The sequence below is a fragment of the Pholis gunnellus genome (genome assembly GCF_910591455.1).
Source record: "Pholis gunnellus genome assembly, chromosome: 19".
NCBI lineage: Eukaryota > Metazoa > Chordata > Actinopteri > Perciformes > Pholidae > Pholis > Pholis gunnellus.
Window position 1 is genome coordinate 4,992,526 of NC_136546.1, and position 14,588 is coordinate 5,007,113.

General features: G+C 43.5%; 1 protein-coding gene across 1 annotated transcript; it reads left to right on the forward strand.

Annotated features, from left to right (window-relative positions):
• Window positions 1-5,923: 5,923 nt before the first annotated feature.
• Window positions 5,924-6,502, forward strand: LOC306711348 (gamma-crystallin M2-like; the record flags this gene model as incomplete). The annotated part of the gene is made up of 1 exon (XM_079180234.1): window positions 5,924-6,502. One exon carries the CDS (start codon window positions 5,924-5,926, stop codon window positions 6,500-6,502), a length of 579 nt encoding a protein of 192 aa, XP_079036360.1.
• Window positions 6,503-14,588: the final 8,086 nt, after the last annotated feature.

The window sequence follows — 14,588 nt, forward strand, 5'->3', positions numbered from 1 at the left end:
TTAAGATAATGTAACTTCTTGAATGAAAAATGACAAAAACTCAGTGACGAAACATCACGTGACTTAACATTGTCAATAAAAATAACTCAACTTTTGGTTTCACACGGGACACAAAACACCACTGGGCCTCTAAAGTCTGTATTGTATCATTTATTATCCCCCAGAGATGATGTCAAGCCTTTGTGCAACATTTGCTTATATTTAAAATATGAATTATATCATTTTCATATTTGATTTCATGTATTCGTCTGTGGGAGCGAGTCTCCATGCTGTGTAGCGAGGCGAGCCTCTTGAATTTGCATCCAAAATGGCGTCAAAACTTTCCTTTCTAATTCCAAACGCAGCCTCCATAATAAGAAAGCAAAAAAAAGTGCAAAACAAATAAACGCAAATCACTTATATTATCACATCACATCTGTGTTTGGTGAAATATGTAAGTAGTTTGCAGTCTACTTGACGAATTATGGACATATGGACAGATTTGCATGGGATTAAGATCACAGACGACCTCCGCAATTATTACAAATTGCTTGAGGTCCCAAGGAAATACTAGACCTGTGTGAACTGGGCAAATTAAGCACAATCACTATTCTGATTGCATAAGGCTGGGTGGAAAAAAAATCACCAACAGCTCCTTTATTTTAGCCACATATACTTAAACTATTCATCCCCAAAAAACACAAGAGTGATAAAAGCTTCATGATGTTCAGCCAGTGTGTACAGATGCAATGAGCCTCAGAATCAAAGTCAAACATTTTAATTTGTATTCTTTTCACTGAAAAAGCGATGAAAACTTTCTCTTTCAGTGAAGTACTTCCGGACAGGCCTTCCCTCACACTTTAGAGGCAACACGTGCTGACCTGTGACATCATAGTGCAACTCTTCCCCTGACCCCCGAGGGGTCAACCTGCATTTGCGACACAATGCGACTGTCAACACTCATTCCCCCGGGACTGACGAGAGGAGTGCCGCATAATCAGTGCAGACGTCACCAAGCGCCCTCGTTAGGAACGGCTGGCTGAGCTTCTATGGACGAGCCAACACTGAGCACATGAGCGCCCCGGCTGCCGCTGATGCTCTGAGACCTCTGCGAACGCCGCGCCCCGGGAGTTCTAAACCTGCTATAGGGCTCGACTGTGCGCTGCCCCGCTGGCTGGACCTTTTTGTTCTGTAGCGGCGAGCCATCTCACTGCACCTTTGTATCAAAGACTCAAGATATATGAGATGTGACGAGCTGAACTCAACTTTTCTTTAGATTACATTCAGGGTTGTAATTTCTCTCTATGCCAGACTAAACGTATAAATGTGCAATCTCATAGAACCTTTTTGTGCCGACGTCATGGTTCCATCCCAGCGTTAGTTGGAGGAAAAAAACACTTACACTCCTTTCAGTTTTTTTACACTTGAACGTTTTTTTAGGCCATCCACTCCAACTGATCGTTAAATGTCCTTTTAACACACTGACATTTCGACTACTGACAGCTGTTTCACATGAACTGATTCAGAAATGACGTGAAACTTCAAACCCTTGTAGGACTTCCACTCTAACGGTCATTTTAGGATAATTAAACTAAATGTTTTTAGCAGCAAACACATACTTTTTCTTCTGATAATGCAGACTAGGCCAGGTACAGCATGGTTGAGCCAAAGATGCCTAATGCAATCACATGTAGTAGTATCTGAGTGGGTCTAGTCAACAAAAACACTTCCACTTTTTACTCACAAATCAAATCCAAATTTTGAAACAGCCCAAAAACAAAAGGAATGGCGACAGGACTTAGTTTTTGAATGATGCCAATCAAAGTGAAAAGAGACATCTCCTTTTAGTGTTTATGTCCTTTCAGTACTTCCTACCTCAACTCTACTGTTTTCAGCGCTTACACTTCAGCCGACACTTCAACTGGTTCCGCTTGTTCTGCAGTGCAGCATAACAAAATTGCCAAAGGGGGGAAAAAAAGTATATATATACAGTATGTACATCATAATTTAAAAACTTTTGTACCTCAAAGTGAAGGGCGTGTCAACCACTTTCAGTACTTGTACTTGTTGTAATACTTAACTTCTTTAACAAAATACAGATACTTGAACTGCTTTCAATGCTCACACTTCAAACGACGTCTTTAAGTTTTTACACTTTTCACCTTCACTACTTTCAGGACGTCCACTTCAACCGACACTTCCAGCTCCTTTTGTCGCTTCCACTTCTACCGACATTTCAACCTTCTTTTCTGTGATGCTTCAACTCATTTTGGCCCTTTCATTTCAATCGATACTTCAACTTCATTCGGCATTAACACTTAACCTGAGACTGAACTTCTATTTTAATAAAACAGTCTTAACTCGAGGGCCAGTTGCTTGATTTGTTTTGTTTTTAGCTTTTATCTGCAGACTGAGGTGAAGTTGCAGTTGAAGAAAAATATATTTTTGATCAACACCTAAGAGAGGCTAATTATTGTTGAAATATTAAATTAGCCCTGGAGCATCTTGTTAAAGAAAAGAAACCTTTAGCTACACAATACTTCATAAAAGGATGACATGTACAATGAAACTTTTCACTTTCATGTTTGGCTAAATTGATTCTGAAACGAAACAAATGAGCATTTAGAGGAAGTGCTTTCACTGCATCCAAGTTCCTTTCTGATTGTACAACATGATGAGAAGTCAAGAAATTTGAAGACAACTCTCAGTAACATAACTACTCAGCTCTCAACCTCCCCCCTTCCTTTTAAGCTCTATACAACCACAAATACACATGCAAAACAAACATGAACACAAGCACTCATTTTTGCTTTCCGTACGTCACTCAAATGTAGGATTTGAAGTTTCAACAATAAAACAGCTGTTCCCTGAACTGTTGGAGATGGAGTTCCTGGTTTTGCTGCTTAAAGAGCAGCAGCTAGATTGTAGGGGCAGGCCGGGCTGGTCTCCAGCTGTGTGCAGCGTAATAAGCAGCAATTACTCTGTATGACAAGTTAACATTAAGTCCCCCTGCTGCTGCTGCTGCTGCACTGTGTCGGTTGGCCCTGAGAAGGCAGCATGAGAGTCGGGGCTCTCGACACACTGAGCCGGACACTTGTTATCAGAGCTCAGTTAATCAGTGAACCGATCCTGTATCAACAGCTGTGCCGCTCAACCTTGTTGGCTCCCGGCCCTTTAAACACACACACTGGGATTTTAGTTTCAACATGCGAGCTTGTTCACTTGGTCGATTCCCAAGATTGCAAGTATGTGTCCTTTTCAAGTGGTATTGTGTCTTTCCAGAAATATTTGGCGGGGAAACAGTCTTGTCACTATTATGACAATGATCCTACTTAGAATGTCCTGAGAATGTTTCAGCTGGAAGATGAGTTTCGAAGGATTTTTTTCAGGAAGAAGATATTTTGTCCTCTCGACCTCTCCTGTCACATCTGTTTCCCCGACGTCAGATGCTGTTTGTAAAATTAGGAAAACGCAACAGGCCGACCTGAAGGCGTCGATGAACTGAAGGATGACGCATTCCAATATGGGTCAACTTTCGAGGGCCCATCTCCTGAATGGTTTGTCATTCTGTTTAATCAAACCAAGTGTTCAAACACTCTCTTGGAGGTTAACAGAGCCCATAGTACAGACCTTATACAGGGACGTGAGGAGTCGAGGCACATTCCCCAAAGCACAGGAATTCCTCCTCTGCTCAGTCTCTTCCACACCCTGTACTTTCTGTGGACAAACACCACAGGAGAATATTTTGTGCTGACTTTTGCGGTTTGCTCAACTTGGAACAGCAGCCAGAGACGCCATTACTCAGTTTAACTACCGTGTTGAGTTTAATGGGGTGGCCACACAGCAAAAATGTTTTTTGGCAGTATGATAACATCCACTTGTTATGGTTCAGTCAGCTGATTGCAACACAACCCCCGTCCCCCGACATAAAGCCGAGCCGCGTTATGGGCTTCGGGGAGTCTTCATCTTTAGTGAAACTTTTTTTTTGTTATTTATTATTATTCTTTTCAAACACGATCTGCCTCATTTGCTCCAAGTCCTGCGTGGACGAGGGGTGTAAATGCTTTCATCCTCACTGTCGTGGCCGAGGGTGGAAAACATCTGAGCCGCAAAGCTCGGGAGAAACGGAGCGGTATGCTGAGCGAAGCAATACTGCAACCAACAAGAAGTGAAAGTGATCCGGTCACAGTTTGCATGAAACTGGAGTCTGTTATTGTCACCCACTTCTGTGGTAATGGCAGCCTTTCTGCATTTGGAGTTATGCCTAGTATGTTAAGTTGGCTTCTCTACACTGGCTGCCCCAATGATTTTCAATATTTGTGTGTGTTGTTATCCGAGCTTCTCCTTGCTTTGTTGAGAGCAATGAGAGGGGTTGCCAGCGCTGAACCCAGCTGACATTGGGCCAGTTGCGGGGTACAACCTGGACAACCTGGACACCAGTCAATCACAGGGCTGACACATCGAGACAGGGCTTAAGGTGGTTTATGGCTCCAGCCTTGAACTTCACACATCCCCCTCGCCGGGACCTTGCTGCTTCCCGTGGCCTTGGACTAAGTGCTCCCTGTGCCCTCTCTCCCTGCAGGGAGGGACGTGGGCCCCGGCTCTCCGTGCGACCGTCAACCGGACGGACTGTCCTTAGTGTGGGCAGACCCGTCTTGAAACACGGACCCTGTCTCGTTTACCATGCTTTGTGCGTGTGACTCCTTGCTGTGCCATCTGCATTCATATCAATAGCCTAAAACCACCTGTGGAAAACACTGGTGTTCGCGTGATTATTTACAAGCACGCCTGCCCTGCTAGAATATAAATATATAATGTAATGCTCACTGACTGACACAAAAAACAACGGCTCAGCTTGAAATTCTTAATCGACTCTCCGGGGGCCGCCTTATTATTTTCCTCCATTCAATATTATAATTTTCTGTAACTTAACTTATCATTGATAACCTTGTTTTAGAACTCCAATGTGATAAGTGTTAGAGACAAAGCACAGAGAGAGTAAAAAGAGGAAGTGTGAGACAGTAAGTGGACAGAGAGCGTTTTGGGCTTTATCATTTTGGCCTATGTAACAGTCCAGTTAAGTCACTGTCAAATAGTCAGTGCACAACAATCCCTGGTATACTGGTTTTCCACCTACTTCCTTTTGTTCCCGTGAAGCTACCACATGCCTCCTCTGCCTCGTTAATGAAAACCAAGCAAACGGTTCAACAAAGGGGGCTTAATCAGGCATGCAGACCTCCATCCTCAATCTAAGAATCAACTAGTAGCGACACTTGTAGTTACCAAGACACCAGACTCAAACACCAGCCGATGTAACTGAATGTTTTATCATCTAGGACACACTGTTAACCTCATTTTACTTTCAAAGACTAAGACATATCTTGACACTTACATACTATTACTTTAATTAACAATGTGAGAAATTATTTTCAATCATTGTAATGAAATGATATGTCATGCTGTCAGCATGTAATCAAAACACATGTTGAAACAGTCACTTGATTAATAGAAAGCCTCAACACACGAATGTTCTTTGCAGCAGTTATTTTAGTGACTACACTGAAACATTCAATTAATGATCATATACAATGTGAGTTTGTGGGAATATTAACAGATGATGTGGCAAACACCTTTAGCTGCTAACTCCTACACAAAGCAAAATTCCAAAGCTAAGGATGGGTTTTGTGCAGTGCGGTGTTACAAAAGGTGTTATTGTTTTGCGCGTTAACCCTTTTGTCCGACAGGTCTTTTGGGGGAACCGCTGCAAATTTGGACAACCCTCAGTGCTCCATGGGCTTCTATGGCATGTTGCTGGGTCAGGCTGATTTCACAAAGGGGACCTCTGCTTGTCAGGTATAAAAAGGAAGGTTTTCCAACAGTTAGACTAGCAGTTCAGCTCCAAGTGCAGCAGCAACATCGCCTCTACTGACAACATCTGGCAAAGATGACCTCCGGCAACATGATGAACAAGATCGTCTTCTACGAGGACAGGAACTTCCAGGGCCGCTCCTACGAGTGCAGCAACGACTGCAACGACATGTCCTCCTACATGAGCCGCTGCCACTCCTGCAGGGTGGAGCGCGGCTGCTTCATGGTTTACGACCGCACCAACTTCATGGGGAACCAGTACTTCATGAGGAGGGGCGAGTACTCCGACTACATGAGCATGATGGGCATGAGCGACAGCATCAGGTCCTGCCGCATGATCCCCATGCACAGGGGCTCCTACAGGATGAGGATGTACGAGAGGGACAACTTCCAGGGTCAGATGCACGAGCTGATGGAGGACTGCGATAACGTCATGGACCGCCACAGCATGTCCAACTTCATGTCCTGCAACGTGATGGACGGCAACTGGCTGATGTACGAGCAGCCCCACTACAGAGGAAGGATGATGTACATGAGGCCCGGAGAGTACAGAAACTTCATGAACATGGGCGGCATGGGTGGCATGGGCGGCATGGGCGGCATGGGCAGCATGAGGTACATGAGCGTGAAGCGCATCATGGATTCCTGCTACTAGACGGTGGCGCATCACGGTGCAGCAAATTGTTTCCAAAGAAATTCTAGAAAATGAGTGACAAGGCAACTTCTTCGGAGCAATACACACTGGTTGTTGACTGCAGCAAATGAATGAGAACGATTGCTCACCAGTGAACTGCACACACAGATGTCTGTGACTGAGGGGTGGGTGATAAAGAAACCTAATAAAGTCTGCTTTGTTAAGAAAATCATGCTGGAAATATTTCATTTCTTTCCTCTTCCTAGTTTGTCAACCTTCCTACATACTCTCCAATACCCTCGGCCTATTGACGTAGGGAAATTATGTTTTTCATAAACAAATTGCTTACCTGGGGCTGTTGGTAATAAAATCAGGCACTTTAAAGATAACAAGTCATATGCTTCAGTTTAATGAAGTACTGAAAAATGGATTTTCCCTCGATGTCCCACGCATCGATTAGGACTCGGTGATATGACGACATTTATTGTCAGAATATCGGTTTCAAATGTTCATTATTTTTAAAACCGGCGGCCCAACGGGTGTTACAGCAATAGTTACGTCACTTGGACGCCGCTTTGCGTTCCTTGTACATGAGAGCAAAGCTGGAGTGAAGGGTGAGAGCAGGAGGAGCTCATACCTCAGTGGGGGCTACTTCTGTCGTATGGACGCGGTTTGGCTACAAAAAGATGCGGACCAGAAAACCTAATCTTCTGCAAGGTTTGCCACACGGCTTGCTTTACCATGTGGTTTAAATTATATGGACTATTTATTTGTTAAATTACCAGCCAATGTGATATATATATTGTATCAAGATACGAAAGAACCAAAGTCAGGATAGAAGACTTTGGCCATATCCACCAGCCCTATCGATACTTAAGCAGATAGTCTCGTCAGTGCCTCTCTAAAACTGCTTCTAATGATGTCATTACATCGATAAAAACCTTTATTTGAATTTCCGTTCCAGTTACACCAGGCATGGCTTTGGTTTTTGGTGAAACTAGCAGTCTTGCCTATTCTTTTCTCTGCTATACGAGTGCTTTAGGCCAGGGCTGGGATCAAATAGCAAACTATGAATAGACTAAAAATAAAGGCTTTTTGTAACAGTTTAGTCTGGTGGTTAGACTGACTTACTGTCAAAGAAATATAAAAGTCAATAAAGAAGTGAAAATATACATTTACAATATAGGTTTTTCTATCAAAAAGTACCAGTATTGGTACCAGTATTGTGGGACCAAAATGTACATATAAGCAGAGTCAAGATAAGTAAGTGTTTTGTTGATACATACCAAGAAGTGAATAGCTCTCTAACTGGCTGATAGTGCCAAACCATCAGCATCACCAATGATAGCCCATGATAGCACCATTGCATTAAATGACTCAGATGGACAACAAATACATTTTTAAGATGATTACATCTTCCCACCAATAGAAAGGGTATCATCCCCAATTAGGGCTTATATTCAGTTCAACAGATCACGCTGGAAAGCTCGCTGGCCACGCAGCTCTCTGCTTTAATCCTAGTAAAGTCCCTGTGTGTATGGGAAACAGGCTCCCATGTTGCAGGTCAAGGTGCGTCTGCTTTCATTGACCTTGTCTGCTCTTTTTCTCCCGTTAGCAGGTGGAAAAGCTCTCATCCCTCCCTGTCAGTCCTAATTAGAGTAACTCTGAACAAATAGTCAATAGTTTAGGCCGCCTCATACAGGCAGCTGGGATACAATAGAGCCAATGGCTCCTCGGGGGTACTGCCCAGTGTTTCATGGCAGTACCTTAACAGCATTAGCTAGATATTAGTAGACCACGTCCCAGTAACCGACTGGCTGATTTAACGTTCAATCAAAAATAGCCCTGCTAGCAGTGGTGTTATATGAGAGAAAAAGGTTACCAATATCATTGGGAGGCTTCTTGCATCTGGCAGACACCAGCCATCATCATCGTCATCATCATCGTCTGGGCCCTGATACAACACAGCAGACAGTCTGTCAGACATTGCACACTGTTGGGCCTTGTCTGTCCAACTGTCACTTGCAAGTTTTACAGTTTTGGCATTGTGCTCGTCAGCTAGTATCAGTGGTTGAGTCAGTATGTTGACCAGCATAACAGGCAGACATACACAATGAGCTGTCTGATTGGCTGTTTCTTCTTCTTTTGGTATATTTGTATATTCCCTTGTCTTCAACAACACCAATTAAAAGAAATGCAAAACTTAAAGATGCACAAATGAAATCAATCAAACATTGTTGTACTAACCCCAGATCAAGTTACCATGTGTAATGTGATGGGGTAACCCTGAGTGATGAACCCACAGAAAATGATCAGTCTGCCGTTGCCCTCAGCTCTACCGAGCTTTTTAGCCTCTAAACTCATTAGCTGCTATATACGACCAAGCAGAACGCTGGCAAACTTGTGCGTGCTGAGGACAGTTCTGTTTCTGTTTCAAGCCATAGCAGGAAGTTATTTTCAGCAAAAGAAATTGACAAACTCACTGTACTCCACCTGCTCAGCCGAAGACAAGACACAGCTAGACACTAGCTGGTGGAAATAGTGGAGCATTTAGCAGCTAAAGAGGGAGATATCTTTCTCAGGAGTAGGTGGAGACCAAAACAGAGCTAAAAAGAGAGACTATTGAACTTGCATACGTCTGATGGCCAAAAGCACACACATATATAGAGAGATATAGAGATATATATATAGATAGATATACAGTATATGACATGATAGATGTATAGAGATAGATATAGATATATAGATATAGATAGATATTGTTAGATCATTTCTTTTTTTAACTAGAATTCTGGCCAGATCTTACATAAAAAGCTGTGTGACAGCTCAGGTCAGAGATCATCCGTCTTCTCTTCCATTATGCTGCTCAATATTGACCTTGTCAAAGCTGAGACACCTTCAGTGGCTAAAGACAGCACAGTCCTGTTCACAGCCCACAGCAGGGGTTGAGGGACAAATAGGAGTTTCAGCACCAAAACACAAGTTTAGAGGACTTTCTAATGGGTCTTTTTGTGTCCCTTGCTTCCTTCTGTGCCTCTGGTGCCTTGTGGAGAGATCACAAGAAGGCAAAATATCCCCATTCACATCCTTTCATGAAGAGAAGGCAGCCATCTGCCAAATGCCTCTTCACATTAACTTTGCACCATTGAAGGCAGCGATGGTGCTAAACAATGCTGGAGCCATTACGGCTGCTCTCCAATCGATTGACTTCCCCCCTCTCACTTTTTCACGTGTCTCTCGAGAGAAGCTGTCCAGGAAAAGATTGTGTTTAGGGGAAAGCTACAAGCAGACAACAGCAAATGTTTTGTCTGAGATGAAAAAAAAAAGAGGAAGAAGTCGGACAGCTGCAGAAATAATTCATGGATTGTGCTGAAAATAACTCTGTTCAATGTTTTAATACTGCCTTCTGTGATCTTGGGCGGTGATCCAATGTGACAAGTTCCGGTTTGGTCAAAACCATCCATTTGGAAAAAGATGTGAGCAGGCTAATCTCAAACCAAACAATGAGCTCATCTTTAGGGATCCACTGTCCATCCAAGCAGTGACAGGTTCAACAGGTATACGAGTCTTCCTCTAAAAAGGGCACAACTTAGCAAAACAGAGAAGGCTGAGAGTTACCGAGCAGGCTTAACAAGACTGCGGGCCGCATTCTAGATTGTTTGGACGTCAAAAACCTGTTAAAATGAGAACAGTCCGGCCCAGGAGAGGAGCGCTATCCAAGCTGAGTCACATCAAGACAAGGCTCTGCCCGTTTTCACAAAGAGCACAGGAGAAGGAGGCCAAACAGCACTACCAGGGAAACCAAACCAGAGTAATGAACACGACTCCCAATTCCAGCATTAGCAACGAAAACTGCAATTGTATGAATGACGGTTTTCATTAGTGGTCATAGGAATATGTGGACAATGGTGGGAAAGGATTAGACACTTCAGGGGCTTCTGGGTGGTTCATTGTGCGAGGAAGCAGTGTGTTCGGCCCCCAGCCTGTGCTCACATCAACTCACACATCAGTCTGTGACCGTGGCACAGCTCGTACCCAACAGCTGGACTAGAATTGGCAAGTCTGGATTTATTGTAAGGCTTCGACGTTCTGGGAACTGGGGGCTGGAGGGGGGTGGGGTGGGGTTGGGAGATCAGTCTACCACCGAAAGTCCTCTCAAATATGCAGAGGAATGAATTAGAGGAGAAAAGGCTGGGGAAAGGGAAGGATGCTTCAAAGTAAGAGCTAGTCGGACCGCGGGGAGATCTCTGAAGCCTCCTCCAGTAGATAATGGTTTTGTTAATCATGTCTATTGGTTAGAATACTCACCAAGTTATTCGCTGTGATCAGATTTAGACAGTCTGGCCTGTGTACAAACTGTGTTTCCTTGTTGGCCTTTGTTGTAGAAATGTTGCCGTATTCCCAGATTTCATGCAAATACTTAAGTGAGCACATTGTTATCATGATCAAAGGCGCATGTAGGTGCAGCGACAGGTAGCTCTCGTGAACTTTTTTGTGTGAATGTTTTTGTCTTTTCTTATATATTCCAGGAGCACGTATGGCGTATGAAATAGAGATGCACTCATCTACATCGGGGAAGGAAGTGGAGGATTGGATAAAGTGCTTCTCGGATCAGGCTGTACTTGACGGGGCGCAGGAATCCGTGGCACGAGAGGAGGCAAATTAAAAATATGTACTACTGTTTTCATTTTTCTCATTTTTTGTGTGTGACATAAATGCGAGGACACAACTGCATTTTATGATCCTTGAATCTAGACAGGTCTAGTTTCAGCCATCATTCCTAAGTTGTAACAAACTGGAATTAACTGGTGAAAGATGTGTATCAGATGACCAAACTCTTACAGGACTTTGTTTGGGGCCTCGGGCTAAAATGTAGTCTTGAGGTTCAATTTCAGATATTGCACTCAAAATGGAGTAGGTACAACCTCCCTATTGGGTTTCTGACACAACTAAAGGCATTTAGTTGCATTCACTGGAGGGACATTTGTACTCCTCGCATTATATTTGGTGAAGTCTTTGTTTTGCAGACCTGTATTTCTCTGGTTGCCATGGAATAAGGCTGACAGACTGGAAAAGCTTGTTTAGGGCAGAGAAAGGTGGCTCAGATGGGATATCAGACCCATGACCCTAAAGGCCAAGCACAGGGTATGTGTGTGGGAGAGAAGGCGTGTGTGGTGGTGGTGGGGGTCTTTCATATTGACCAATTGTGATTTCCCGAGTAAATGTAAATGGGAAAAGAACAGGTGTGAACCGTTACAGGGATGAAAGAATTCAGTATTACAAGAGTGAGAAGAATCTTGTTTCACACGTTGACTGAAGCAAACAGCTGCACTTGTGTTCACAGCCGGTGCAAGCAGACTGCATCACATTAACAGCTCATTATTGCTGCAATATGTGGGTAAATATTTGAATCCATTCTGCCTTGAGCCACTGCATTTCTACCAAGGACACAATCTGGAGTTCATTTGAACTATAAAATTGAGGTTCGAACAAAAATTAGTTTCTGGACAAAAAACTATATTTCTTTGACACACGCAGGAATTTTACATAATAAACATACCTATTTTAACCTAAACAACGATCCTTTCCCAAGCCTAACAAACACCTAACCGCATAGTTTTGTTGCATAAATAAACCTAAAAACTAAGCTCTAAGACTAACCTCTATGGAAGGTGGGGTACCGAGAGTGTCCTAGTTTGAAGCGCAGGGCCCCTGATCAAGCTTCAGTATTTGACGACACCAAAACACTATTTTAGTGAATACAAAAACTTCCCCAGAATGTATTCTGGGAAAGAAGGAAATGAATAATCCACAACACACTAAGCTTGTGTTTGAAGTGGGCCAACAAACACATGTTTTACCCACAATTGACCCATTTAAAAAATAACTATGTCATTGTTCACACAAGACTTGGGTAGTTACACATACTTTAGGCGTGTAACGACCATTTATTGCTAAGTTTACAATGGAAATTCAACATAGTGTAGGCTGTGGATGATGTGGTAACTGTATTGTATTTGTTATCCTTGGTTCGTGTCTTTATGAAGTTATTGTAACAACTCGCATACATTCACATTAAATGCTCGTTCCTGCATGTATCTTGGTCAGACCATAGAGCTACCTGATCAGTGTATCAATATCGATGTATCAATATCTTGCAATTGCACCCAAGAATTAGTAGAGATGACCGACAAACCGCTTGTAAGTTGCCTCAAACCCTCATCTGTTATCCTGCTTCAGTTTGCAATGAACGTGACTGATGAAACCAGTTAAAGGAAAGCGGGATCCAACAATCACATAACCACAGTTTTCCACCTTGGATGTCTGCACATGTAGCATGTAGACTTGATTGTCAAAGCTATTTTTGTCCAGTAAACAACCGTTTCAATGGTTTACTGAATATTAGGGTGAACATCGAGACAGGGTGGGATCTGCCTGTCCTGGGAGTCTGCCTGGCAGTCACCGTGTGGCTATTAGCCATGTAACAAACTGCCCCAGCAGGTACCCACAGACGCACAGACAGAGCGTCGATTGTCACTGGTGTTATCTGAGCAGAGTGGTGGCAGTTGGCGGGGTAGGTTTCACCCAGCGTAAATGTGAAGTGACAGTGTGTTATTGTGATAAAATCGAGCGGGGCCAGTCGTATTCCAGGCGGTTCTGTTGGCAAGAGACAAGGACACTGATACGGGCCAACTTTGTAACGCGAGCCGAACCCAAACTGCCCGCTTGCCTTTGTGTGAGCGGTGGAAAACTGCTGTAGTGAGCGGCAAAACCTGTTACCGTCAATGTTCATTTCCAAATCCCTACCTCTGAATAAAGACCTGAATCAATTCCAGCGGAATATCAAACTAAACACTACGACCTGTTGTAATTTGTCATACTTCTGAGTGTGGTTTGGTGTGAATGTCAAAAGAATGATCAAGATGGAGAAAGGGAAAAGACCACTGACAGAGCAACTCAACACGTGGGGTGTGGCAGTGAATTATGGGAGCATATGGCACAGGATGGGAGGAGCAACGGGAGTCACCAGTGTGGCATAAAGGAGACGAGACAAATCCATCACTGGGAACTAAGAGTCTACCTCAAGACCAACACCAGGGAGACGTTACATCTTCATATGTGTGTTTGGTAATCCACTCATCAACATGCAGGGCAGTGCACGGGCAGTGAGAGTGAAGGGGGTTGAGGGGAAGTAAAACCAATATGGAAGGGGGAAGAGCCCCCCCTCCCCATTCGCGCCTCTGCAGGTCAGGGATCCCTACACTTCTCTCCCCATCGCCAGCCGCCACTGCATCGTCTGGGCATTGTGGAGCTGTTGCCATGGAGATATGGGTCAGAGCGCTGATGTGCAAGCGCAGCGTGGATTTGGCACTGGCAGCGGACTGCAAACAGCCCAGTGCTGGAGCCGGCAGGGAACTCAGGCTGAATCTAGGTCACGGGGATTCTCCAGAGCAGGAGCAGGCTGAGGCACAAGTTACTGAGGGGGGTACGGGGTGGTGGTGGTTGTGGGGGGGGGGGGGGGATCCTAGGGGATCCTTTGAGATTTTGAAATGTGATCTTACAGTTAGACATTTTAGACTTCTCTTGGGACTCATGTCACTTATAGTGTGCATGTCAGTTGAAAATGTTCCCGGCCACGTCTTCACCTCAAGACAAGTCATGTGGCGTTTTCAAATAAATAATTGAATGAATACAGATAAACAAATAAATACATTTAATTAATTAATTAATACAATTTGAAATATGATGAAACATATAATTACAAATTAAGTTAAACAATTATATTTTACTACACCTTTTAACCCCTGGGCCTATTTTTAGTCCTCTGCTCGAAAATTGTAACCCATACTAAAAAGACTATAATTTTGTAACTACAAGGTCTATTTTTAAAATGTTGATGGTTGAATAACACTAGGAATCGTGAGTTTATTTGTTGAGATGAGTAAATATTGTGTATATGTTACTGGTTAATAATAGCTAAAGACAGAACACAGCAAACAGGGAAAATTCCCAGGTTCGCCTGAAGAAAAAGCACTTTAATTATTTTTAATGAGGCCCTGGCTAGCCTAAAAACATTCCCAATTCATAGCAAAAACGGTGCAGGTGC